At 46.2% G+C, this 26,095-nt stretch overlaps 2 protein-coding genes across 4 annotated transcripts; both read right to left on the bottom strand.

Annotated features, from left to right (window-relative positions):
- Positions 1 to 723: 723 nt before the first annotated feature.
- On the bottom strand, positions 724 to 8,814 carry LOC107533594 (RNA-binding protein 4). Of its 2 annotated transcripts, XM_087822013.1 has the most exons (4): positions 8,656 to 8,788; positions 7,280 to 7,702; positions 3,252 to 3,945; positions 724 to 1,160 (listed from the first exon to the last, which is right to left on the bottom strand). In XM_087822013.1, the coding sequence occupies exons 2-3, from the start codon at positions 7,689 to 7,691 to the stop codon at positions 3,260 to 3,262; spliced, it is 1,098 nt and encodes a 365-aa protein (XP_087678139.1). In that variant the 5' UTR covers positions 7,692 to 7,702; positions 8,656 to 8,788; the 3' UTR covers positions 724 to 1,160; positions 3,252 to 3,259. The 2 variants fall into 2 exon arrangements, with proteins under 2 accessions (XP_087678139.1, XP_087678140.1); XM_087822014.1 differs by lacking the exon at positions 3,252 to 3,945 and having other exon boundaries at positions 8,656 to 8,814.
- Positions 8,815 to 15,406: 6,592 nt separating this feature from the next.
- Positions 15,407 to 24,779, bottom strand: RBM14 (RNA binding motif protein 14). Of its 2 annotated transcripts, none has more exons than XM_016208346.2 (3): positions 24,359 to 24,779; positions 17,053 to 18,514; positions 15,407 to 16,294 (listed from the first exon to the last, which is right to left on the bottom strand). In XM_016208346.2, the coding sequence occupies exons 1-3, from the start codon at positions 24,693 to 24,695 to the stop codon at positions 16,087 to 16,089; spliced, it is 2,007 nt and encodes a 668-aa protein (XP_016063832.1). In that variant the 5' UTR covers positions 24,696 to 24,779; the 3' UTR covers positions 15,407 to 16,086. The 2 variants fall into 2 exon arrangements, with proteins under 2 accessions (XP_016063832.1, XP_016063833.1); XM_016208347.2 differs by lacking the exon at positions 24,359 to 24,779 and adding an exon at positions 23,858 to 24,147.
- Between the last annotated feature and the right edge of the window lie 1,316 nt (positions 24,780 to 26,095).

Raw genomic sequence — 26,095 nt, 5'->3', positions numbered from 1 at the left:
TCCTACTGTTATGTTAAAAATGGAGCAAGAAAGTACAGACCAAAAAAAATCTGAAAGACAGTCTGTTTACATAGAAGCACAGAGCTAAGAAGTGGCTCTTCCTGGCACTCACCAATCCATCTCACTGTTAAATAATCTAAAACTCAATGCTAGGCCCTTATCCTATGCCAATCATTCTAAAGGCTATAAGCACAAGCAACAAGATGCTAGTGAGATTCTTTGGATTTTGTCAAAGCTATACAAATAGATGGTGAAAGGCATTAAAAAGTGTTTACTAGCCTAGAGTAGTAGAATGCTGTCAGGGCCACAATTTTTTCCCCATATGACATAAACCCATCCTTTTTTTAAGACCTCTTTCTTGGAAATTAAGTCCAATTAGATGTAATGATTGGGAGGTTGGAATGGTAGTAGTAAGGGGTGGGTGATGACTTTCTCTAGCAGGAAAAGACCTACATCTCAAAACTAGTAGTAAGTAGTTTTATAACAAAGGTGGACCAATGGGAGGAAGTCTTTACTGGAGGTAAGGCTGCCTGCCTGCATTCTTCTGTATAACCCCTCTTTTTCCTCTGGCACCTTTAAGTCTATCTACAATAAAGAAAATAAACACAGTGTTATCTACTGAGAGCTGAATGTTGAACTTTACATCCCCCGCCCTCTCTTCCAGGGACAAATAAAGAACCCAGACATAAGCCCGAGCAAAAACTTTCTCAAAGCACACATATCCTAAGTTGAAAAACCATTTATTTCACTGGAAAGAAAAAAAAGTGATCCAACTCTGTGTGTCCACCTGCAACAAGCCTTTGGGCCAAAGACTCAGAAGCAGTGACACTCTCACCAGGGTCATTCCCAAATCCAACACCCACTGGAAGCAGGAGGCAGGGAGATGGCATAGTCCCCACCACAGTTTCTGCACACAATGAGGCCTGCTAGGAGAACAGAACACGAATGGGAAGCTATGGAGGTATCGAAGGACAGGAAGAACAGGAAACGGGCAGGAGAGGACAGGAAGAGGTGGTCTGAACTTAGCAAGGTAAATTAAGGTCCACGATTCCTGAGGGACTGAACGCACAGAGCCGAGAACTTCCCGGAGACGGGGTACCATGAAGGGTGTATTCTCATGCACAACCGCAGCTTGGAATTTCAGCCCACACACATCCCACCTGAAAGAGAGCACAATACAGGGGCTTTACAGCAAAGCTCAAAAGGGCTTTCCCAGTTAAAACTTCAAAGAACATCTCTACAAAGCCTGGTAACATGACTTCGTAAGTTTACTTGTATCCATCTACAATATCACAATCATCTCTAAAGGTGAAAAGAGCTTGAAGGCCAGAGAGTAACAGGGAAGGTCAAGCAATCCCAGACTGCGGCCTTTCTTTAAATTAAATTGTAAATTTTCATGAGAGTAGGCAAAGACATTGCATTACCCTTGATGTTAACATTAGCATTCCTCAGAGAAGGTAACTCCACATCACAAACTGTGATAGAAGGCAGGAAAAAGAGAAAGGTTCCAATTAGCTCTCTGGGGTAAAAAGTAAAAAGTATGTTTGAATCTGGGAGTTACTACCAAGGTCCAAGTTAAAAACCATTAAAAAATCTAGGCAAAAAGCAGCATCAACTCAACAAGCTATAAGACCTGAGGGCATCCAACTCTGCCTAGTGAAGAAACTAAAAGAATGTCCTGGAGAGCAAATGTAAACTCCACATCAAGTTTCTTTTCCAGCCCTAATCTAATAACCCTAGGCAAGTTACATACATTCTGCCCTAATGGAAAAGATGACGGAGTATCACCCACCCTGTTACTACAGGATTTCAAATCAATGTCTGGGACACACTGGGGGATATTTAAAACAAAAGGGCATTAAGAATCACCCTTTAACACAACAGCAATCTCAAACACCTAGAGCCCAAAGCTGGCAAGCATCACAATATGCTCAAGTAGAGCCAAATGGATCATGAGGCTCAATATGTGCAATAGAGGAAAAAGCCAGAGGACTCAAGGTAGAGCTGATTGTTCAAGAGGATTAAATGCCCATAACTAGAGGGAAGATGAAGAGAGTGATCTGCTTAAGGCAGCGATTTTCAACCTTTTTCATCTCATGGCACACATAAAATAATTTACTAAAGTTCTGTGGCACACCAAAAAAATGTTTGTCAAATTGACCAAAAAAAAAAAAAAGTATAATTTTGATTCATTCACCCTGGGCAGCTATGGTTATGTTGGCTGTTGTCATTTTTTTTAATTTGGCAATCTAAGGAAAAAAAGGTCAGTGCCCCTGATTAAACAGTCAGGTACTGCATGTTTTAAAAAGTCTTGAGGCTTTAAATCACTGGCTTGAAAATCACTGGCTTAAGGCAAAGTTCTCAGCCCTGGATTTCAACGTTGCTAAACAGAGTACAATTAACAGGTGTGCACGCATATTATCTATCTTGAAGAGTGGAGAGAATGTCAAATCTAACCCTGTGGGGACAGTTTGTAGAACAAAGTAAACAGGCTCTTAGAGGAGGGATTTGAAGATAAAGCAATGGAGTGGGTGCACTATTCAGAAAATGAATCTGAGCTGCATGGAGAAATTGGGTTTCAGTCTATGCCCCCGATTCCTTTTTCAACTCAATTTTATAAATTAAAAGATACCTTTTCTAATCCTCTCTGCCCCAACTTAGCATCAAATGAATTTTTTCTGTAAAGCTCATAGGGAGTGAACTGTTCAGGAATGTCAGAAATACGCTGCTTCAAGATTAAGATGCCATTTGAGTAGTCTTCATAGTAACTGGGACCTGAGCAGTGATGACCAGTTAACTATAGTTGATTTTATCATTACAGGTCATACCAGACCTTTCACACAGCACAAAGCAAAACAGGAAACCTGCAGACCTTAGTAATGTCACATACCCAGGAATTTCAACAAAGGCTCTGAAAAACAGCACACCTGAATGTCTGGGTCTCAGGTTCAGTTCATTTATAGCTCATAGATGTGACCCAAGATTCATCACATCGTTTTTCCAGATACAGATAGAATCAAACTGACTCCCACTACCAGGAGCCCTGAAAAAATAGCCATGAGGGCTAAGAATGTTTATATCTTTCAAAAAGTTAACTAGTCAGGACTTTTTCCTAGCCTCTGAACCATGCTAGTAACCTTACCGTAACCCTGCGCAAGCAAGCAAGCAAGCAAGCAGGACAGCCTAACTAGAGCCTTTAGGCTGCAGGAGGGACGGCAAAACCAGAACAGGTGACACCCCACCGCTCTCACCTCAAGCTTTAAAAGGCTGAATACCGCGCCCGATCCGCATACTGCTCCCGCTCATACCGGGCCATGTTGTACAGGGAATTCCGCGCGGCTGCTGAAGCTTGGGACAACTCATTGTCATGCCCGTAACCGTAGCCCTCTCCAACAGTGGGGACTGGGGCTGTAGCGCGACGCAGGGGGCTCCGATCCCGCCCGTAATATGAAGTGGAAGCTGCAGTAACAGCAGCAGCGGCTGCTGCAGCAGCAGCGGCTGTAGCAGCAGCAGCTCCTGAGGTCGGCAACAGGTGTCTATCGTAGGGATCAAGAGAGGTGGAGGTGAGGTGACTGGCCATGGCTGTGTTCTGGACTTGTGGCAGCTGGGACAGGGTCTGCTCTGCATAATTATACGCGGAGGCAGCTGCAGCAGCCACTGCCTCATAGGACCGGGCAGCACGGCAGCGCTTGTAGTAGGCATCGAGCGCTCCGTACGCGTTGTTGTAATACAATGAATCCCCATAGCTCATGGTGTAAGGTGTACGCACTGCTCCATATTGCTCATTATATTGCTCGGTAAAGTCTGCCACTCGGCCCGAACGATCTATCGGACACTCTTTGGACCAGTGCCCCTCTTTCCCGCACCGATAGCAGCCGCTCTGGTCTCCCATCCCGGGCGCAGTCCTAAGCCGGCTGGTGGACAACTGCACGTGCATTCGTTTGCCTTGAAGAAACAGACGCAAGAAGGGTTGCTATCACTCTTGGTCATGGCCCCAGCCCCTACCCCAGACACTATTCATAGCAATGGCTTTACCTAGACAACGCTAATGCAGGACTCAATGCCAGAAAGATTTTATAAAGTCCATAGCCCAATGTCAAAAGAAACCACAAGACTGCTCGACAAGATTCTGGAACCTCCAATCTTCACTATCAAAGGCTCTGATTTCATTAAGCAGGGGAAGACCAGTCCCCCTGACTTCCACCCCTCTCCAGAATCAAAAAGAACAGAGTAAGACTCTAAAATTACTAATGACAGAGTGTGATCCCGACTTGATCAGTGGCAGTATAATAGGCAATTTTCAGATTTTTGGAAAAAACATTCATGAACTGGAGGAAGAGGAGTGAAATACAAGTTGAAGGACTGCCCACTCTTTAGCTGGATCCTTTAAATTGCTGGTTCTGCTCTTCATCCTAGCAAGGATACTTGACAATCTGATACTAACTTTGATGACCCCTAGTGGAATCAAAGGAACAGTGCAGGGAGTTCACAAGAAGCCTGACTTTTTAAAAAATTATGAAAAACATGGAGGGGGGAGGAAAGAGGGGGCTGAGAAAAGTGATTAACAACCAGTAATATTAGTCAGTGGATCAAACTGTTCATTTTAGCAAGATTACTTTTCTCCTTAAACTAGAGATCTGACATTCTAAGAATATGCACTTATTACTATTTTCTGCCAAAAACTACAATTTGCATTCTGGAAATGCAAAATATTACTTCTGAAAACCTAACCAAAAAACAAAACAAAAAAACTTTTCTGGAAAAGTTTAAGTTTTTTAAAAAAGTTTACATTTTTAACCCTTTCACAGAATCAGTTTCCACCTAACATGATCTACCAATATAATGACAGACAAAAGTCCAGCAAAAACTTTCTAATGCGACTGGCTGTGATACACCCAAACATGCAGATGTCAAAGAAGTAAATGGTTAGAACCAAGGGAGAGTCAACAGGTCATCTATTCACCTAACATTACAGAAAGTAGTAAATACACAATTTCACTTGCAAAATTAGAGTTAGGTTCTGGGAAACTAGAAAAGGGAAAAGGGGTAGAAAGATCAAAACACCAAAAAAAAACGAGTCCTGGTTTAAACATTACATCTGGTAAGTACAGGTTGCAGGTTAAGAGTTAAGATATGCAATTAAATATGTGAGGGTGCTTTAAAGTGCTAACCTGTGTCCCCCTGGCATTTGCCCACAGGGCCACTTTGGCACCTAACAAAATCAGAGAAATTAAGTGTAGCCAGGGAACCAACCAGGCACATTCAAGACCTAAGAGGTCATTATTAAATGTCCTAACATAAGCTAGAAAATGAAGTTACCTTTTTAAAATATCTAAAATTGGGCAAACAATACAGTTCACCTTTGAACAATGTGGGTTTGAACTGCGTAGGCCCACTTATGCCCACAAAATTCAAACCTGTATTGTCTAAGAGTAAACTGTATTTTCAACGGATGATGGGAATCCATTTATGCAGATGGCTGACTGTGGAGTGACACAGCAGGCCTAACCCTACCACGTTGTTAAAGGGTCAGCTGTATACCCAATACTCAGAAACTGAAATGGGAAAAGACCACTAATAAATACTACTACTCTACATACACATAAAACCCTACTAGGCAGTATTAAGGAAAATAGCTAACAGTAAGAAAAATAGGGCAAGAACAACTAAGTACAGCTAGTAGAGAGCCTAGAGTTCAAGTGATAAAAGATTTATCCTGAATCAGTCCACACTGTTCCTCCCTTACACATGTAACTGTACAAGTAAACATCACCAACTCTTCTATGACTGCATTCAAGTATAAAAGTGTGTCCAAAAATTAGGTATCAGACCACAAACCTTCCACAAGAGCAGCTTCTGCTCCCAATCAAGTTGTTGACACAAAGTAATTCTCAACTTACCAATTAAAAAAGGAAAACCAACTAGACCCTAGAGACCTGTGGCACTTCTCCTTAATAATGCAAACTAATACCCATGACATAGGGCATCCGTTACTTGGGGGAATGATGATCAGACCTCTAGCTCTAGGAAAGGTCCAATTTAAGGGAAATAAACAGCAAAGATAACAGCAATTACTCTGAACAAAAGTAGTTCTCAGGGAAAGCAGCCACTACCTTGGTTTGGACTAAAAAGGTTGAAATATAGGTTAAAAATGTAGCAAGGAGTTGTGGGAACACCCAACAATTTGGAAACAGTTACATCAAAGGGAAAAGGTTCTTTTTTGATACTGGGGGACCCAAAGGGGGTGAAAGAAGAGTTAACAACTCACCATGATTATCGCCCCCTTCATGATTGCCACTATTGGCACAGAAGCTTAGATCTTCAAGTGAGTTCACAGCATCACTCATGCTGCCCTCCAGGCACACTAAAACAATCCATCTAGTCAAGGCTTCAAGATAACACCCAACTAAGTGCTCTATTCATGAAAGATGTTCAAGTGCACACCATCCCAAACCAGTGAAAAGACATTGTCATTACTGCCAACCCCCCATATCTCAATACCTCCTTTACAGAAACTCCTGAAGTTAGCCTTCTAATTGTCCTGACATAAGCTAGAAAACAGAAAATCTTGGCACAAGCACCAAGAGCTGCAGCCCTTTAAAGACGCCAATTATCTAAAGACTAATTATCTTTACTGAAAAGTTATAGGTTGGGATAAGGTGGACGAGTTTAACAGGGATTCTACTCTTAAATGTGTTGCTTAAGCAGCTTTTGCCAAGTTCTTCATATATAAAATGACACATAATTTTGATACAGGCATACCTTGCTTTACCCAGCTTCACAGATGTTTTTGTTTTTCCTCAAACTGAAGTCAAGACCCTCCACCACCAAAAAGACTGCAACTCACTTTATTGCAATACTCGCTTTATTGCAGCAGTCTGGAACTGAACCTGCAATATCTCCGAGGTATGCCTGTACTGTGCTGAGGCAATAAATTCAAAGTGAAAAACTGCAATGTGCTCTACTACACCCCCCCCCCCAAGACAACATAACTAGGCAAATCTTCGGAGGAAAGGATTGCTGCACTAATAGGCATAAAAGCCTTAGGGGCTCCCAACTAAAGCCAAGTGGTTTTTCTACCAGAGTCTTGATTTGCCTAAAGTAAAGCCTCTAAATTCCAAGCACTCTCCATTTTAGGTCCATCACCCATACTTAATCCTTTATCATCGGCCAGCCACCAGCTGTGTTTGTACCCCAAACCCTTCCCTTTACTTATCCAACCTATTTTCTGCACACAGCCTTTTTTTGTTCAGCCCTCTTCCCAAAGAGGGTGGTTCACCTTGAAATTCTGTGTTGTCGAGGCCCCTGATGGCCTCCACCGCATCCTCTGCCCGCTCCATGTGTACGAAGGCATAATCTTTCACGATGTCACATTCGATGACTGGACCGTACTCCTCAAACTTGGCCCGAAGCTCTTTGTTAGTACAGGTGGGACTGATGTTGCCCACATGCAACTTTGTGGAGGTTTTGCTCTTATTCTTGCTGGCCTCCACGTTGATGTTCACCCCGTGCAGCTTGTAGTGGTGCAGGTTGCGTATGGCATCTTCTGCCGCTGTCTTGTCCTCTATGTGCACAAAGCCGTAGTTCTTAATGATGTCACATTCCAGCACCTTCCCATACTGCTCAAAGAGTGTGCGGATCTCCTGCTCTGTGGCCTCCCGGGGCAGGTTTCCGATGAACAGCTTCACCATCTCGACACTGCCTGGATGAGAAGAAACAATTTTAACAAGACCTTAGGACCACGTCAATTAAAAAAAAAAAAAATACTGTCACCTCCTTTCACTCTAGCAAATATTTCCAAACAGGTTTTCCTCTCTCACACAACCACTTCCAAACAGTAACAAAGGGAAGTGGGTATAAGGAGGCCCTGTAGAGTACTAGCTACAGGCCTATTAAGAATCAAACGTGTTAGTAATAGAGAAGTCCTTAGTACACAAAGGATTTGGTAAGAGATGGATAGTTTCAAACAGGAATGGAAGTGAAAGCAAGAGCGTAAGTGCAGCGCTGTGGCAACTGGGCTTTTCTATCCCCTATAAACACTGTCACAAAACAAAAGTCTAAATACTGGCTGGCTGGACTGCCTGAAATTCTGAATTGGTTCTCCCTCTCTTAACCGAGTAGCCACCATTTCCAGAGGAGTGGGCCTTATAATAGCTACGTTTTACGGTTTCCTTTAAAAGCAGTAACCGAACTGACTAGGGCCAAATAGCAAGGGGCGAGAAAAGTACACGAAGTGCTGAAGTGCGGAACGCCTCTCTCCTGCAGAACCGAGAAATGTGTGGCCAGAGAGAGGGGGCTTCACGCTCCTGAGCCAGACACCAATGTCTCAAGGCCAGAGAAATTCTCCAAACGGAGTTGCAATTCTAAGGGAAGCGCGGTTATCTCGGTGGAAACCTCGAGGCAAAAAGCCGAGCCACGTCAGAGAGAGGGCAGGGTGGAAGACAGCAAAGTATTATCTGGGGAGCTCGTGGGGGAAGGGACGCTCCACGCTTACCGCGAAATGCCGAGCACCGAAATCGGCTCAGTTACCGGTGTGGAGGCCGCGACCCCACTAGGATACTCCTGAAGCCCAAAGGAGTGAGGTAAGATTTTACAACGCAAAATAAGATTTAACAGAGCTAAATACAGACAGTGGAGGGGATTGGAGTCTCTCACCCGCAAGGAAATCGGCAGGAACTCTTCCTCGCCGCGCCGATGCTTCTGACAAAACGCTAAAATGGCGGCAGTCGCAGCAGTGACTCTGGGTAGAGGGGGAGGTGAGCCCACCACCGGATTGGCCACTCAGTAAAGTAAAAGGCAGGCGTTAGCGCAGATCCTCTTCCTGATTGGTTGTCACGAACGCCAATTACCTGAGAGGCCGGGAAGAGGTGGAAACGTCAGTAACCCCCGAGCTCTTACGCGAAAGCCAATGAGCACCAACCTCGCGAAGCCGAAGTCACTGATTGGGTAAGAGGTTGGCTTGCGGGAGGAACTACAAACGTGGGCTTCGCCGGCAGGGCTCGACCCGCCATTAGGCGGAGCGAGTTAGGGCCCAGGTGCGGCGGTCTTTAGCTTCAGGGCGCCAACTTCGTTAATCTTCATTTCTCCACTTCCTTGTGCACACCCTGGCAGTATTCCGCGCTCTATTTTGCCTTCTACTCCAAATTTCTCCCTGTAACCTCCCAGAACACCCCTCGCAGCCCGGATGCTGCGGACGAGAGCTTTATGCAGACCCAAAAGTCGGTAAGAAAAACAGCGAAGCGTTTCACCTTAGGAAATCAACCTCCTCCTTTGACCAAGAATCCATACCGTAGTCCTAGGAGTCCCGGAGCTCCCCTAAATTAAAACTATTTTCATAGGTGGTATTAAAAAGGAACTCTAAACGGTTAATGGACGCAGCTTCAATTAGGCGGTAAATGGCCCCAAAGTCGGCCTGGTTGGGGCTGCATTATTCAGGAGGCACTCAGAAGACAAGTTCCCCCGAGAAACCAGCCTCCAGGAGTCCAAGATGAAGCAGCAGCTTGTGTCTGTGGCCATGGGAATTGAGAAAACACCCCCACCCTGCCCTGAGAAAAAACTGGAGCAGAAAAGTTTTTTTGTTTTATTTTATTGGGCGCCATCAGCCAGAGCTGTAGGTTTAAACTTGAAAGGACCTCAGCGAGAAGAGCCTAATCACAACCAGCTACAAACAAAATACAATCAAAACATTCTCCAGAGGGTCCAGTTCCCTCCTCAATTTTTCTTTCTTACCCTTTGGCTTCTTCACATAACCCCAAATTCATTGAGCAAGCAATGATCCCTTTGCAAGGCAGCTTTTGAAGAGGGAGTTAAATAGAGGGGAAAGACAAATACTGGGTGGAAGAACTTCAAACATAAAATCAGTGAATTGTTTATGAGGAAGGGGTCCTCAGGAGTGGAAATGACACAAGTAGAACATACTACCATCCAAAGCAGAACCCCCCAAAAAGGGTGAGGTCATAAAGAGAAAGGTGAAGCAAGGTTATGAAAATGGGTTTTAAAACATGACATGACTGAAATCAAATGGTGAAAAACTTATTCCAGAGTGGGAAAAGGTTAAGGACCTAGAAACTCCAAACTGCAACATTTACACATGGTGGTCACTAATCGGTCCATTTTCATTACCGGTTGTGATGCTGAGACTGAGTAAAAGCTATGTGATCAGTGATGAAGAAAAGCAACTCCATGTTAGTCAGCTGCTCCGTAAGCCCACCCTTTGGAGGGGGCCAGCAACAGGAGGTGGTCACAACCCATCTGGACAGGAAACACATCTGGTAAAGAAATTCTCTCAGTACCTTTCAGTTAGATATTCCAAAATATTTTGTCCTAACAGCCTTGGACGTAAACTTTCTTCCAAAATACCAAAGCATATGCAATCAACTCACTTTATGAAACTAGGAATATCTCCAAGTCCACAGGAGACTGGGAATATAAATCTTCTCAGAATCACATAGTCAGTTTGCAGACCACTACCCAAGCCCATCCCCAAAACCAATTACTAGATTTACCTTCTGAAAGCTCTCTAGGTCATTATATTTCATTTTGCAAGTTCATCCAACTGAATAAACCACATTAAATCATCCCCGCTTTAAAAAACCCACTGCAATTAGACTCACCCTACCCAATCTAGTTCCTGCCAGAATCTCCCAATCTAACAACACCCCCCACCCCCAACTATGCTCCAGCACACTGGCCTTTTTTGTCCCAAGTTCAGACTGTAATGTTCTTTCTCCAGGGCCTTCACTGGCCACCCTTCAAAAGACATCCCTCTACTCCAACCCTACCTAGGCACTCTATCCCATGATTGCATGTTATTTTCCCAAATACTTACCACCACTTGAAATCCTACTTGTTCATTCTTTTTCTGCCTTCCTCCCACCCTGTTTCAAGCAAATACTTGTTCTACAAAGACAGGGTCTTTTCTTATTCTCTATATCCTCAGTGTTAGAACTGCACCTGGCAAACGGTAGGCACTCAAATTTATCTGTTGACTAAGTTAACAAATGGATGAATGAACACATGTGTTAACTTCCTGATAACCAAAAAGAGACATGACTGGATTTTCAGTTAATATCAGCTTAAGATGACGGATAGTTATTACTAAAAACAAGCAGGTGCCCAAGAGCCAGGGGGCAATCTATGCTACAGCTTTTCATCACCAGGATTACCAGTTTGACAAATGCTGCAAAACGAAGCTTTAGGTAGGAAATTTATAGCTCAAGTGTTCCCCTAGTGTTCAGTGTTCATCTAACCAACTGTATTTTACTGAGTACTAAAGGAGTTTAATGTTTGTCCCTTAAAAACCATTAGATTTTTAACTTTTTTTCCCATTAAAGTTTTAACTAGTCCAAATCCTCTACCTTACCACCTTTACCTCAACTATAGAAAATGGGGTTGAATGGGATATTTCAAAAGTACTTTGAAACATGTGGATGCCATTTTAATGATTAATTTGCTGATCACGTTACCAAGCCCCTAAAAGGTAAAGTGACTTGTCCAAAATCATCTAGAAAGCTGATGTTCTGTAGGTGTAATTATATACTGAAGGGATGAAAGCACCTGGAGCCTGGACTCTTGAAAGGAAAATGAGAGACAAATCCAAATTTAGGGAGGGAAACACTGGCGGTATCAGTGAAAACTACTCAAACATGAATAAGCAATCTGTGTTCATTTCATACCCTTATGGGTGAATATAGTTTATACACCTAATAAATAACTAGTTCCTGGTCCAGAAATGAGTTACTACTCTAATGAGGGCTCAAATTAAAAACCAGTGTTCCCTAGAGAGGTTCAGGAGCCACTAGGTCAGTTAAGCAAGCTTCCTACACCTCCAATCCCATTCCTAGCTACATGCTCTCAGCCTCCCCTTAATGTCTCTGCAGCCCCACTACCTTTCTTCTCCATATCCAGGAGAATCTGATCCTAAGACACCAAACTCAGTGCTGCCTGAGACTGGAGGTGGCCAAAACTAGTGTGGTCTAGTGACCTACATCACTACTAGGTACCACACATTACAAAATCCACTGCCTTCACTGTTACTCGTATATATTGCACTCATATCTACATCCAAATTCCTTTGCTCAGTTATGTGTTCCACTAGGCCATCCCAATCTCCGTAGAATGTTCTAACTCATTTCTATGAGATGGCTAGCACGTAAATAGCAATGACTATATATGAGGCCCTACACTTGTGACATGTTCTCATTTAATCCTTCCAACAGTATTATCGTAATGATTACAAGTCCTAGATGGTTCAATTCCTTGATCCACTACTTTCTAATCATGTGATCTTAAGTTACTAATCTACAGCCTCAACTCACCCTTTATAAAACACGGTTAGGAACACCTAATGCATTTGAGTTGCAGCGAAGATTAAATGAAGTTAATATATGAAAAGCACTTTTTACAATGCTTAACACATGGTTCAATAAGTGTTAACTACTGTCTCCATTTTACAGATGAAAAATCTAAGGTAGAGTTCATAACATGTCCAAGATCACAGAGCTAAGTGGTAGAACCAGGATTCAAACTCAGGAAACCTGATTTTAGAGCCAACACCCCTTAGTCTTTCTCTTGGTGCCAAGTTAGTTTTCAAATCAAATCCTAACTCCAAAAAGTTTCCTCTAATTACTGGGACTGCCCCATCTTCTCCTTCCTTACCTATCACTCCCCTAGCATTGCTTATTACTGTAACTTGTTCATTAAGGTAGGTCCTGACTCCCCAGACTATAAATTCCTCAAGGTCAGACCAAGTGCTCAGCTATCTAAACACTACTTCCAGCACGAGACACAGTATTCCAAATGATTTAGAGCCAGGCTTAAAGAACTAAGTCATTTAAGAATTTTTTTTCTGGAGAACTCTAGATTCTACCCTTATGACCTTTTTATTTACTGACTTATTGATTTTTTTTTTTAGAGAAACATCAATTGTTGTTCCACTTATTTATACATACGTTGGTTGACTCTTATATGTACCCTGACGAGGGATCAAACCCACAACCTTGGCGTACTGGGATGACATTCTAACCAACTGAGCTACCCGGCCAGGGCCCCTTTATGACCTTTTGAAAAGTACCTATAGAATCTGTGTGAATATAAATTTTCCACTTGCCATCCACCTTATCTTCTCTATTATCCATATTACATAGCATACTAGTCCATAAACCTAGAAAATTTATTTTCATTACAACATCAGCCATTCCATTTTATATATACAGTCAGCTTACTTGGCTTGATAGAACAAAATGACCAGAGAACCAACAGTCTGTGCATGGACTTTCCCATAGCTTAGCTGATAGGCAAGACTAGAAAGGTCGCCTACCCATAGAGGCTTACCACTCAGTGATAGTCCCATTACCTCCAGCACAAGGGGTGGGGTCACAGGCCTACTCCAGACAGAATTTTGAACAAGGTCCAAACTTCAGAAAAGCAGGCTGACAAGGCTAGAAGCCTCTACATGGTCATGTTCCAGGAATAAACCATCTAAAACTTCTCCAATGAATGAAGGCAAAGTTGTAGAGGTGATAGATGCAAAAGTGCAAAGATCTGAAAAATACTGGGAGCCCATATTCCCCAGCCTTTTTCCCAAAACACAAACATCTGTCCTCCCATTCACTCAACCCAACCATCTCCAAGTTACAGGCACCTGAAAATCAGAAATCCACAAAAAGCAAAGCATGAGTAGGCTACAGAATGAACACAGGTGGCATAATTTAAAAGGAGAGGGAATTTTAAAACAATCTGCAAGAAAGAGGAAACTGACAAATGATTTAGCTTTGTAGTTCCTTCTGGTTTAAACAATGAGAAGCCTGAGGCACTGAGGCAGCAAGGGCATCAGCACCTAAAGATGACAGAGTGATCATCTAGGCCAGGTCACCCTGAAGAATTTGGGCTACAATACAGAATATAAACACTGGCCCTAAGAGCACAATAAGCGGTTTTTCATAGGAACCCTCACTGGAAAGGAAGACATAAAGCCACATTGACAAACATTACAAATACACAGGCCACAATCAGAGCTCTACAATCAACCAACTCTCCATTTTCCAGGGTAATAACCAGAGCTAAGCTTGTTAGCTTGGCCCCTCAGATCACCCACCCTCATTTCAGAAAAGTGAGAAGAAACCTAGCAAACTCCCCCCACCTCAGACCTGCAAAGATATAAAAAGGAGCAGTGAAGCACCTGAAAGCAAAGCAGGAGCAGAAAAAAAGAGCTATGGCCCCAGTACCCCAAGATTACCTCAGTAAGCATCCACAAGAGCTCATGGTTATTAAAGACCAAACACATGCTTTTGCCCATTGGGCAGAGGGAAGAGAATATCTGGGGCAAACTACTCTGTCATGGGCAAATTCACAAGAAGCCAGTGAAGGAGGCAGAAGAGAACCCACCTGAACTGCACATGACTAACATATACACCTCCCCAAAATTGCTTTACCCAAAATAACATCAATAGATTGTCCTGTTATCACCCACCCAACCATTCTTCTTCTAATCGTCCATCATTAAACCCGAGCCTCCCATCTTGTCCCTGGCTGGAGTTCCCTATTTTTCACCCAGGTCCTCTCAACTCCCAGCCCTTGAATAAAAGTATAGAAAGGATCTTCAATTCCTTACCCTATCCCAGCATCCCTACTTGGCTATGTTTGCACCTCAACTCATTCCCAGAGTCTATCATGACAGCTTCAAATATAAACCCAGCATGTAAACATCTGGCAACGCTAACAAATGGAGATAGGGAAAGTGAGTCTCAGGTGATCACAATGGTAGGGGTTGGGCAGGACGCAGGAAGGACACTCCATGGTGATGTTCAACAAGCAAAGTATCAGGTCTGTGAACAGAATCTCCCATACCTTCTTCCAATTGTCCCTGCCCCTCCTTCCTCCAACCACAGGGCAGTATCAGACACCGACATCACCCCCACCCGACTAATAGCTCCTTTCCAATCCCAGCCCCAGCACTCACTCGAGCCCACAGCCTGAAGGATCCACTAGCCTCATAAGCACCAAAGCAGCCCTTTTCCCACTTATCACTTGAGGAGCCAAACCCCAGAACCACCCTGCTGAAGCACAGGTTGTTTCTCAACTGGAAACAAGTCAGGGAAAATGGTCAAACACTGGCAGAGAAAAATGGGCAATAAATTTTACTGCATTGGGGTGTGATTAATTCAAGTTGATGGCTAAAGAAGCCTAAGCAACTTGGTCTGGACTCTCCATTCCTAATGATGGCAAACTAGCAGGACGACAAGCTAAATCCCTCTGGGCAGCAGGGAAATCACCCTAATTTCCATGTTCAGACCCCCTTCCTCATCAGCCCTGGGTTCTGTAGCTGCCTTCCTTTGGCTATCATGTCTTCCTGGATGTCAAACTGGCTCCTCTGAAACTGAGTGCAATCAAGACAATGACAACCAGGTTTCCAAACTGCAAATTGCCCCAAGTTTTATTTGTAGTCCATACAAAAGGGGGAAAAAAATTAAGTTTTTCTAACACCACCTACTTGGGGAGATAGGGAAGTGGAACTGTGCGGCTCAGCATCAGCTAAAACATCAGGGGTCAGTAGGAATTTGGACATATACCAACTGACTGTCCCAACAGGAACTCAGTCTCAACACAGTCTAGAGGGACAGTCAGGGTCCCCTGGACTGCTGGCACAGCGTGGCGCATAGGAAATGGTTAAGCTAACCCTTTCCTGGCCTCCCTCGTATCTAAAAAGAAAAAGGCGCCGACCTCAGCTGCAACCTCAGCTGCAGGTTGCTTCCCCATCCAGACGACCTTAAATATCGCGCACAAAAATAAAAGGGAGCCAGGGAAAAATAAAAACATAAAAGAAATTCCCATCCTGGGGAGATGGGAGGCAGGGGAGGGGGGGAAACCGCAGATCTAGAGCCAGTAGCAAGATTTGCTGCTGAGGCGAAGGAACAAAGTATGTTACTGCCAAACACTCAAAAGGATCGTCTCCTGGGGAAGGCCCACATGGTAGAGGGGATGAAAAACCGCAGATGGGAGAGGTATGGGCCACTGGTTATAACCTGGGTCTGCACCCTAGCCCACTTCTCCCCTTCCCTCCCTGTGGTGCCCCATCCCAGGAAGGCCCTACATGCGGCGCTGGTAGCCAGAGTGCATCTGAGCTGCCCGCAGGTAATCATTATAGGAGCCCGAATAGCGTGCGTAATCGGAATGGGCATCGGGCAGGCGACGGTAATCCAGCGAGGACTTTGTCGGCGAGCGGCGGAACGAAAGCTGCGACTCTGATAAACGGCGGTAATCAGAGAGCTCGGCTAAACGCCGGTCGGAACCATACCTAGTCGAGAGAAGAAGACAGTTGGTGAATGAGACAATTGAGGGGAGGACTCCAGGTGGGCATGGGGGAGATGCCAATGGGGATAGGGAGGGTGTGATCACACTGGTCTCCAACAAACAAGATTTTGTCAGAAGGCTCATCATCCTACCCAGGGCAAGAAATCAAGCCCAGTCCAACTCAGTGGGAAACCAAGCTCGCCACTGAAGCCTTCCCTTCTGAACTGGCCAAGGTGGATTTTGGTCTACATTCCTAAACCACAAGCTATTCCCACCCCTGGGCCCTGCACAGAAAGACCGTGGTTGATTATCAACAGAACGGCGGACGAAAGCAAGGTCCCCAACTTCCCATAGAGTGGACGCACTTCATACACCTTGCCTTCAGCCACTGAGTGCCAAAGGGACTACTCTTTCAAACCTACCCCCACCAAAGCCAGGACAACCACAGAGCAGGCTTAAGGATCCTACAGACGGTGGGAAAGGCTATAGGCCACAATCTTGCAGGAAGTAGCTCCAATGGCAGTTGGGCTAGCCTAAACATGGGACGCTTTTCCCAGCCTGACTAGCTGGTACCACCCCAGGCTGAGCACTAGGCTCCATCTGAACCCTGGTGACCAGGAAAGTTCACACACATCATCCCCCTCAGCCTTTGGACATCCCACGGGAATAGAGAAGACCAAGGAAGGGGCCGATGGCTCCAGTTTCCCTCCCATGCCGACCTAAGCCCCAACTGGGGGCAGAGGCGGGGGGGGCATACAGTACCTTTTTGACATGGCGACAGCCTTTTTGTAGGGATCGTCGTAGCTGGCCCGGGGTGGGGAGAGGCGGGTACGCTCATAGGGCGGCGGGGTGCTGTTGGCGTTGGCAACGGCCCCCTGGGACATGGACAGGTAGGCTGCAGACGGCTGACCTGCCCCATCGTAGGCATTGCCCGGCTGGCCACGGTAGGAGGCAGCAGCCTGGGGATGCTGCTGGGCAGCATAAGAAGCAGCCAATGAAGCTGACGACTGAGTGCGGTAAGGAGCTGCCAGGGTGGCAGAAGGCTGGGCCCCATAGGCAGCTGCGGCACCATAGGAGCCAGTGGCCGCAGCAGCTGACTGAGCCCCATAAGAGCCTGATAGGCCCATTGATGCTTGAGCCCCATAACTATTCAACTGGGTCTGAACAACTGGCTGGGCCCCATAGGACCCAGCCATTGGGGTAGCGGCTTGTGCAGCGTAGGCAGCTGGCTGGCCGGCATAGGCAGCAGCTGTACCTGGTTGTGCCACATAGGCAGCAGGCTGGGAAGAATAGGAAGCAGCCTGTTGTGCGGCATATGGGGCCGACTGGGCATTATAAGAGGCTGAGGGCTGGGCATTGTAAGAAGCTGCCTGAGCCCCATAAGCCAGTGAGGAAGCTGCAGACTGGGCCCCATAGGAGGCTGCCTGGGCCCCATAGGAGCCTAGGGAGGATGCTGCTCCCTGGGTGTTGTAGGAGGCAGCCGCACGAACCCCATAGGAAGAGGCAGCCTGTGCGCCATAAGAGGATGGCTGGTTACCATAGGAGGCCAGGGAGGAGCCCTGAGCCCCATAGGAGTTGAGTGAAGAAGCTGCAGCTGGCTGACCCCCATAGGAGGAAAGGGCTGAGGCTGAGGGCTGGGCTCCACCATATGGGCCAAGCGAGGAAGCTGCAGCAGACTGGGAGCTAGGGCTAGCCAACTGGCCCCTGTATGGGCCCCCAAGGGAGACAGAGGGCTGAGCGCGGTAAGAGGCTGCCTGGGCTGTCATGGGCTGAGTCCGGTAGCCGACACCCAAAGAGGCAGAAGGCTGAGCCCTGTAGGCAGCTCCAAGCGACACTGAGGGCTGGGCCCTGTAGGCGGCTGGCTGGGCTGTCAGAGGAGCCACATAAGAGGCTCGGGGAGGTGAACGGCGCAGGGGGCTGCGGTCGCGACCAAAGAAGGGTGGTGTGGGCTGACGGGCTTGCCCATCAAAGCCACCAGTGCTGTTGCCAAAAGCCTGCTGGTAGTCGAAGGTGGCAGAGAAGCCACCAGCTCCAGGGAATGCCGTATCCCCAGCCCCTGGTTTCTTGGTCTTGTCCCCAGACTGGATAGCCAGGCCAGGCCCCTTCTTCTGACCCTTGGTTGAGAGTTCCACGTTGATGCGCTTGCCCTTCACTTCTTTGCCGTTGAGCTGCGCGATGGCGGCTTTGGCATCTGCTTCCTTCTCCATGTGAACAAACGCGTAGTCTGATAAAGCAGCAGACAGAGGGTTAGCAATTAGGGGGGCAGGGCATGCTACCCAATGGGTCCCAAATTGGACACAGCAACAGCACCCAGCTGTTGCCAACTACCTCCAGGCCTCCAAACCCTCTTCTCCAGGAGTTATGTCATAAAATGTGGCTCCCAAATAACAAAGCTTCTGACTGTCCCAAGCAGCCACCTCTGCCTGTGGCCTTCTCCCCATTCTTCCCTTTCCCCCCGCCACCTCACCCAACTTCTTGGTGAGAGAGGAAAGAGCAAAGATGAACTGCATCACAGGATAAAAATCTTCACAGCTCCTGTAAGTATAAACCAGCAGACAAAACGCAGAAAGTGTGTCTGAATCACTCATTCAGTATTCTCTAACCCAAGGTCACCAAACACTACAGCCCACCTTTGCTTAACTCTCAAACACTGGAAATGACCACTTATGTCCTGGCATGACTCCAGTCTCACTCCAGGGTCCAATTAAGGCAAGAGAGCTAGATTGCAATGCAACGTACATGAAATTCTTCCAATATGATCTCCCCTTTTCCCAAAGTACTTCCCAGTTTCCAAAGCACTTTCATGAACAGGGCCTCACAACAATCCAGAGGTAGGCAGAGCAAAGGATCATTCTCCCCATTTGACAGGTGGGCAAACACGCTCAGAGAATTTATATGGCTTGTCCCAAATCAAAATGTGTTAGAGCCATGAACAGAATCCCAGCTCTCCATGCCATTCACTACATCAATCTATTCCCAAAAAGTCAATGTATAAGCAGGACTGTTTAACACTATGACTATACTAATACTATGACGGCCCAGCCAGCTGCCTACAGGGCCCAGCCCTCAGTGTGTACTAGGGGAGAAGCTGGACCCCACGTAAACCAACAAGCTGTGGGAATGCAAACTGAGCTTTCTGGCTTACTTCAGGCCCACACCTCCTCCTGCAAGCTGCATTACATCCTCGATTCGCTCCTCTTCGAGGGGCAACGGTGTACCTTACCCCTTGGGTTCCTGTTCACAGAGCAGACAGTTTACAGAAAGATGTGGTTTCTCAGCTTCAAGGTGAGAAGCTGCAATTACTGCAGCACGCAGGCGCTGCTAAACAGATTACTCCTAAGGTCCTCATTCAGGATCTGAATGAGCTGTGGTGGGATAGGCTCTAAGATAGGATGTTGATCTCAAAGACCTATGCATCTACCACAAAAAGAAAATTTTAGGAGGGAAAGGAGTGGGAGGAAATTCTTGACAATATCCAAACTCACAAACCTCAGTGGTGCAAACAGGGTATGAAAAACAATGATAAGCCCTGATCGGTGGGCTGTGTTTAGAGCTTCGGCCCATGCACTGAAGGGTCGCAGGTTCGATTCCCATTCAAGGGCACATACCTGGGTTGCACGTTGGATCCCAGCCCTGGTCAGGGCTCCTCCGGGAAGCAACCAATCAATGTGTCTCACTCACACATCTCTCTCTCTCTCCATTACACCCTCTCTAAAAAGCAATGGAAAAAACATATCCTCAGTGATAATTTTAAAAAAGGAAAAGAAAAAAAGAACAATGATAAGATCATGCTTGTGGGAAATCACGCACTTAACCCCATCTGGACCTATGGCTACTTTAAGACACAGTCCAAGTACCAGGACCCCATCTCTCTGATATCGGTTTAGGAAATGAAGAACTACCTGGATGAAATTACTAAGGTTCCATTCTTAAAAATAAGAATTCCTTTTAATGGCCTCTAAAAAAGTGTTGCAATTTCTAGAAACTTTCATACTGGGATCCCCTCTCTTGCCACTCCTAAAGAGCAAGTCATTTTCCTGGATCTAAGGCAATGCCACACCAACCGACTCCCATACAAATGAAAATAAAAATTTAAACAGAAGTCAGAAGTGTGGCGTAGCACAAGAACCCTGGGCTAGGAGCTAAAAGGCTTCAGTTACAGATCCAGATATCACTGATTTGCTATAAGCTCTTAAGGAACTTATAATTTATTTCTCCATCTGACAAATCTGTCCTACCTACCTCAGAGTTAAGAGAGTCAAATGAAAAGATAAAAGTGCCTTATAAAGTAAAAATAACTATATAATAAAGGATTATGATTATTCAAGCCTAGGAATAACTACAAGCTTATTTCCCTACAGAATATTATCTTTCATATCTAATAAAACACAAGAGATACAATGCCATCTGTACATGCAAACTTCGAACCGGCCAGAGATGATAAAAGAAATTGAACTATTACAACTCTCAGTCCTCACACCCCCATGGCCAGAACCTGAATCCTTATCTACCAATTGTGAAAAACAAAAATGTTCTTTTCCAAACCTGATCAGTGGCTCAGTTGATTGGAGCATCATCCCATACACCAAAAAGGTTGCAGGTTCGATTCCCAGTCAGGGCACATACCTAGGTTTCAGGCTCGACCTCGGCTGGGATGAGTACAGGAGGCAACTGATGTTTTTTTCTCTCTCACCTCCTCTCTCTCTAAAATCAATAAACTTCTTTTTTTAAAGCGTTCCTTTGGGCCTAGCCACAGGGCACGACTAGAATTGTTCTCTGATCTCTCACCTCCACTTTGGGTAGAGTGTGCTAAAAATAGATGCTAGTGGTTGGAGATCTCTTTAAAAGCAAAGGGTGAGCTGATCTTCAGGAGAATACAATGGAAAGCAGAACACAGGAGCTTGTAGGTAGATTAATGGGAATGGAAAAAAACCCTCCAGGCACGATGAGGAATAGTAAAGGATCATACTACATTCCTGGCTAACCTGAGACTAGAATGAGCTAGGGGGAAAACACCCAACAAGAGCAATAGGACATCCCACTGTCTACTCTCTACTTAGTTGGGTTTTAAGAGACCAAGTTGGAAATTTGAAAATTGAGATTTCACAGGTACAACTCCATTAATGACCCACCTGAACTATACAAATGATTTTTTTTTAAGCCATCAGATACAATTATAATCCATTTATATCAGAAATTTCCTAAGCCTGATATTGGAAGGAATAGGTTGTCCAGCTGACTCAATCATATTAGGCTAACTAATCCTATCAGTGAACAGCCAAGCACAGACCTAGCCCCATCAAAGATTCCAGGAACCCAACTATTCCTAGAACAATAACGAAAGAACAGAGACCTAAAGAACTCCCGAGACCCATCTGCCTGGAGAGCTAGTTCAAGAAACAGTGACCTCTGAAGGAAACACTACATTTAAAGGGAATAGCAAACAGTGTTTTACAGAAATCTCCTAATTGCCTGGTTGCATATGATTCCTCCAAGAGAATCCAGAAAAATGAGTTTTCCTATCCTGAGAGGAGTAAACACCTCTAACTTGAAACTACAGAGCTGTGTATAGGAGAAAGAACGGCCACCCACAAAAAAAGGAGGGGAAACAGTTTCCTCTTCTGCCTTTCAGACCTCCCCTGAAGCCGAGATAGTTCCTACCTGGCAGGTAATCTCTTACTCCATCTTTGAACACCCAACAGAATGCAGCTGTGGAGAGTGGTTATAATCCACTCTTGCTATGGAGATTTTTACTCTAAAAATCAAATCATATCTATGCTCCTAGGGTAACCAAGCAACTATGATTTTTTTTTCCTGTAAAATAAAACAGAACTGGTTGTCCTGTGCTATGCCAAGCTTCTGTGCTTTTCTAAGGCCTGACAGTCAACACAAGATTCAATAAAATGCCCATTCCCAGCCTAAGAAATAAGCTATTTATAAAGCCAGCACTAGTTTCTTCTACTACACTCCCGACTTAAAAACTTCATTTTCCTTCATCCCAAAGACATAGAAAGGAATCAGTGAAGGATATGACGCTCAAATCTTTCCCACAGTCCCTTACATCAAAGTGTATCAGGAGCTGTTACATATCAGCATAACTACAACTAACAGCTGACCACCACTCCCTGAGGAAATCAAGGCATTTCTGCTAATCAAATGTTTACAAGGGACAAAATGCACAAAACTTTCATTCTAAAGCCAAGAGTTCTAAAAACTGCATGCAGTTATACACTTCACTCTGCCCTCCACTGCCACTTAGTGTCTCTCCCAAGCAAATTCAGGCAAATTTTCTACTTTCTCTACCACCTGAAAGCCAGCTTCTTGACCAATGAGTTCCATGGAAACTGTCCCTGAAGAGGCTAGTTTCTAGACTCCAATCTAGTAGCCACCCTGCCTAAAAACCACAATAAAACACAGTAGGTCAATTAAACAGAATTCTCATAATGAGCCACATATACCCCCATCCATTTCCTGGCCAGGTGCCCAATTTGAGGCCCTTCCCACTCTTTTACTCTAAACAAAAGCAAAAATCCATGCACCAAACAGCCTGCCTCAGAGCACTCAGCAGGAAAGCCCAATTCCGGATAGTCGAGGACTTGCATAACCTGAGTTGAGGAAAATAGAATGTAGTATTAATGCAGAACAAAGAACTGGTCCTAGGAGTGGAGACTCCAACCCTTTACATTTCCCCCAGTTATGGAAAGGACAAGAAATGGCCCAAAAGATGTGACTCTCCAGGACAGCAAATGAAGTATCTTGGAAATGAATAAGCACCCACACCCACAGTGCTTTCCTATCCTCAAAACTTCTCACACAGGTTATGAACACATATGAATCCAACACCAGGAGTGGGGCATCAGAGACTCCCAGGTTGCATCCTCAAAGAGGGCAGGGGAAAGTTAACTCTTATCTGTTCCCAAGTGGAGCAGAGAGTAGCCACATACACAAGGGTTGTCCCACCAAACCCTGCCAACATGAAATAAAAAGAGCTTAGGGAGTAAAAACCCATAGTATGATTTCTTTAAAAATCAACTAGATTTTTAAAACAGAGGTCGGGCCAAAACTATGGTGATACATTTTTCTCAAAGTTTAAAAGGCAAACTAGGGATCTGTCCTGATGATTAACTACCCAAGCAAAGCCAACTAGTAAGTAAATCTGTTTAACCAATGTTTAAAGAATTAAGACCTATGTTCCCCCCCTCAGCCACAGAGTATGTCCCCTTACAAAATCACCAAGCTTATAAAAGAATGATACTGCCCTGGGGCACAGGTTTGGCAAGGAAAGTCTACCGAGAAGAGGCCTTCATAAAATAAGCCTCTTTCTACATTCGGAAGGTCGGCATTTCCAGTTTATAGATGTAAAATCGAGCCCAAAGGGAAAAAAAACAAATTTGAGGGAGATGGAAAGCGCACAGTTGCCACGCCTAACCCACCTAACAATACTGAAAGGCCAATGTGGTTCGGAAGGGGCCCCTCCTGTACCCACGAGTAACTACACCCATGAGCGCCCCACGCCACAAAACACTAAAAAGATCCCAGCCCAAGAAACGTCCAAGGGCCCCGTTACCTTCCGCTCGGGAGCATTCACGGAGCATTCACCGGGAGGGAACACGAGGGTGGTCTTGGGGCGTCAGCCCCCACCTTTTCCCTCTTCCCTCGCTCTGATCGACGTCTGGGGAAGTGGAGAGTTCTTCCCCGCTCTCTGATCCGGCTGTGCCCGTCACTTCCCAATTTCCGCTCGGTGCCAGGCCCAGAAGAACAGTGGAAGGCGCGCCCCCGGTACACTCGCAAGTCTCTCAGGCGCGTCCCCGGCCCCGAAGCTCAGCCAACAGTGGCCGCCGCTCCCACCCAGAGCCGCTTCCTCCCATTTTGTGAATGGTGCCTGGACCTCAGGGAAGGAGGGTGGCTCTATCCATCGCGCCCCCAACAACTCCGGCCTCGCTCCCGCGGACTTCCCCCCCACCCCACCCAAACCGCGCAGTGACCGACCCCCGGGAGAGGGGCGTGGCTAACAAGCAGAGTGCCCCGCGCGCGCCCGCGCCCGCCCCCAAGCGCGCCTCGGCGTTACCTTTCACCACGTCACACTCGATGACGCGTCCGCGGCGCTCGAAGAGGCTACGCAATTCCTGGCTCGTGCACGCAGCCGACACGTTGCCCACGAAAATCTTCCAAGTGTTAAGAGGCCGTGGGCGCGACATCTCCACCACGAGCGCGCGCCCAGGCCGCAGCTCGTGGCCGTGCAGGGCCTCGATGGCGCGCAGCGCGCCCGCGTTCTCGCGCATGTGCACGAAGGCAAACTGTTTCATGACGGCGCAGCTCATGACTGTGCCGTAGGGCGCGAAGAGAGCTGCCAGCTCCTCCGGCGTCGTATCCGCCCCATCGACGTTTCCCACGAATATCTTCATTTTGCCGCTGCAGCCGCCTTCCCGGAGACCCGGGACCTCTCCGCAAGCGACAGGCGAGACGTCCGGCCAGCCGGCAGTCCTCCCAGGAATGGCTGGCGACTGAGAACCCCGCCGCGCAGGCGCTCTGATCTAGCCAATCAGGGCTCGCATCCCGCGCGCCCTGCAGCCAATCAGAGAGTTGAAGAAAGGATGCACAGAAGCACAACCAATCCCAGAGGGCCTGGCGCCCGCTCGTTAACGGAGGGGTGGGAGAAGAACGACGGCGCGCGACCAACCGCCACCGCCGGGGGGAGGGGAAAGGAGGGGTGGAGGGGTGGGTACGCTGTAGGGGAGCGTCGGCAGTCGAGCGGCCTAGTGCTAGAGGTGGCCTCTTGCCCGGGTGGGGCAGGGATTGGCGGGACGCAAAGAAAAACTTGGTTCTCTTGGAAGTTAGAGCTTCAACCATTCTGAGCTTAGGCCCAACCCGCGTCTGGAGGTGGCAGGAAGAAAGTACGCGGGAAGGCCGGGCCTGGCAGGAAAAACCTGGACAAACAAACGCCTTCAATCAGCTAACGGCTCCTGGAACTACAGCCTCCGGGGCTGTGCAGGGCAATCTGAGGGGCAACTGCCAGGGGAAGAACCCTCGTGCCATTAGTTGATTTTTTGGAAACACATCCTCTGAGGTTGCTGAGGTCCTGGCAGACGCTGGAGGCGTGAAAAAGAAGAGCACGTCTCTGCCTTTATGGAATTGACAAACCAAGGTTAATGAGATGTAGCTCCCTTGTGTATGTTTGAAATTTTTCCACAATAAAAAGTTTAATAAGATAAAAAGTTTGGTCGAAAGAATGGCCTTGAGGCGGCAAAAGTTGAGCCTTTTAAGAAAATATAAATGGAAAAATTTCAAAACCGACAGATGTACGTAAAGATTTTGCATGGCAGAAGACATCAAAAACAAATACTGTGACAAACTCGGAAATATTTGCCTACATATTCATTCTACAAATTTTATTGACCACCTACCATGCGGGCAGCACTGCGAATACAGCAGTAAACCAAAGTCACAAAAATCCCCACCTTGGAGCTTATATTATGGTGAGGAGACAGATAAACAAGTAAAACATACAGCCTGTTGAGTAGTGCCAAAGACTTGAAGTAACCGAGGGAGCAAGCAAGCCAGGATGAGGAATCATTCCAGCCAGAAAGTACAAATCAAAAAGCCTGTTCAAGGAATTACAAGAAGCTCATAGGCTGGAAGTGGGAAACCAAGTGAATAACAGAGCGTGAGGATGGGGGTACGGGGAGGCGTAACGCCTTGTAGACTACTGGAATTACTTTGGCTTTCACTCTTAGTGAGGCTGGAAGTCTGTGGAGGGTGTAGAGCAGAGGGGTTCAACTCACAGGACTTTTCTTGTTTTATACGT

This window comes from Miniopterus natalensis, chromosome 11 (genome assembly GCF_054644295.1).
Source record: "Miniopterus natalensis isolate mMinNat1 chromosome 11, mMinNat1.hap1, whole genome shotgun sequence".
In the NCBI taxonomy this organism is placed as follows: domain Eukaryota; kingdom Metazoa; phylum Chordata; class Mammalia; order Chiroptera; family Miniopteridae; genus Miniopterus; species Miniopterus natalensis.
Note: the sequence above shows the minus strand (reverse complement) of the source record. Positions and strands in the feature narration are given on the sequence as shown.

Coding starts and splice junctions, on each gene's coding strand:
- LOC107533594 (XM_087822013.1), bottom strand. CDS start 7,691: ATGGTGAAGCTGTTCATCGGAAACCTGCCCCGGGAGGCCACAGAGCAG. Junction 3,946..7,279: donor CGACAACACAGAATTTCAAG/GTGAACCACCCT, acceptor TGTTTCTTCAAG/GCAAACGAATGCACGTGCAG.
- RBM14 (XM_016208346.2), bottom strand. CDS start 24,695: ATGAAGATATTCGTGGGAAACGTCGATGGGGCGGATACGACGCCGGAG. Junction 18,515..24,358: donor CGAGTGTGACGTGGTGAAAG/GTAACGCCGAGG, acceptor CTGCTTTATCAG/ACTACGCGTTTGTTCACATG. Junction 16,295..17,052: donor GCTGTCGCCATGTCAAAAAG/GTACTGTATGCC, acceptor TCTCTCGACTAG/GTATGGTTCCGACCGGCGTT.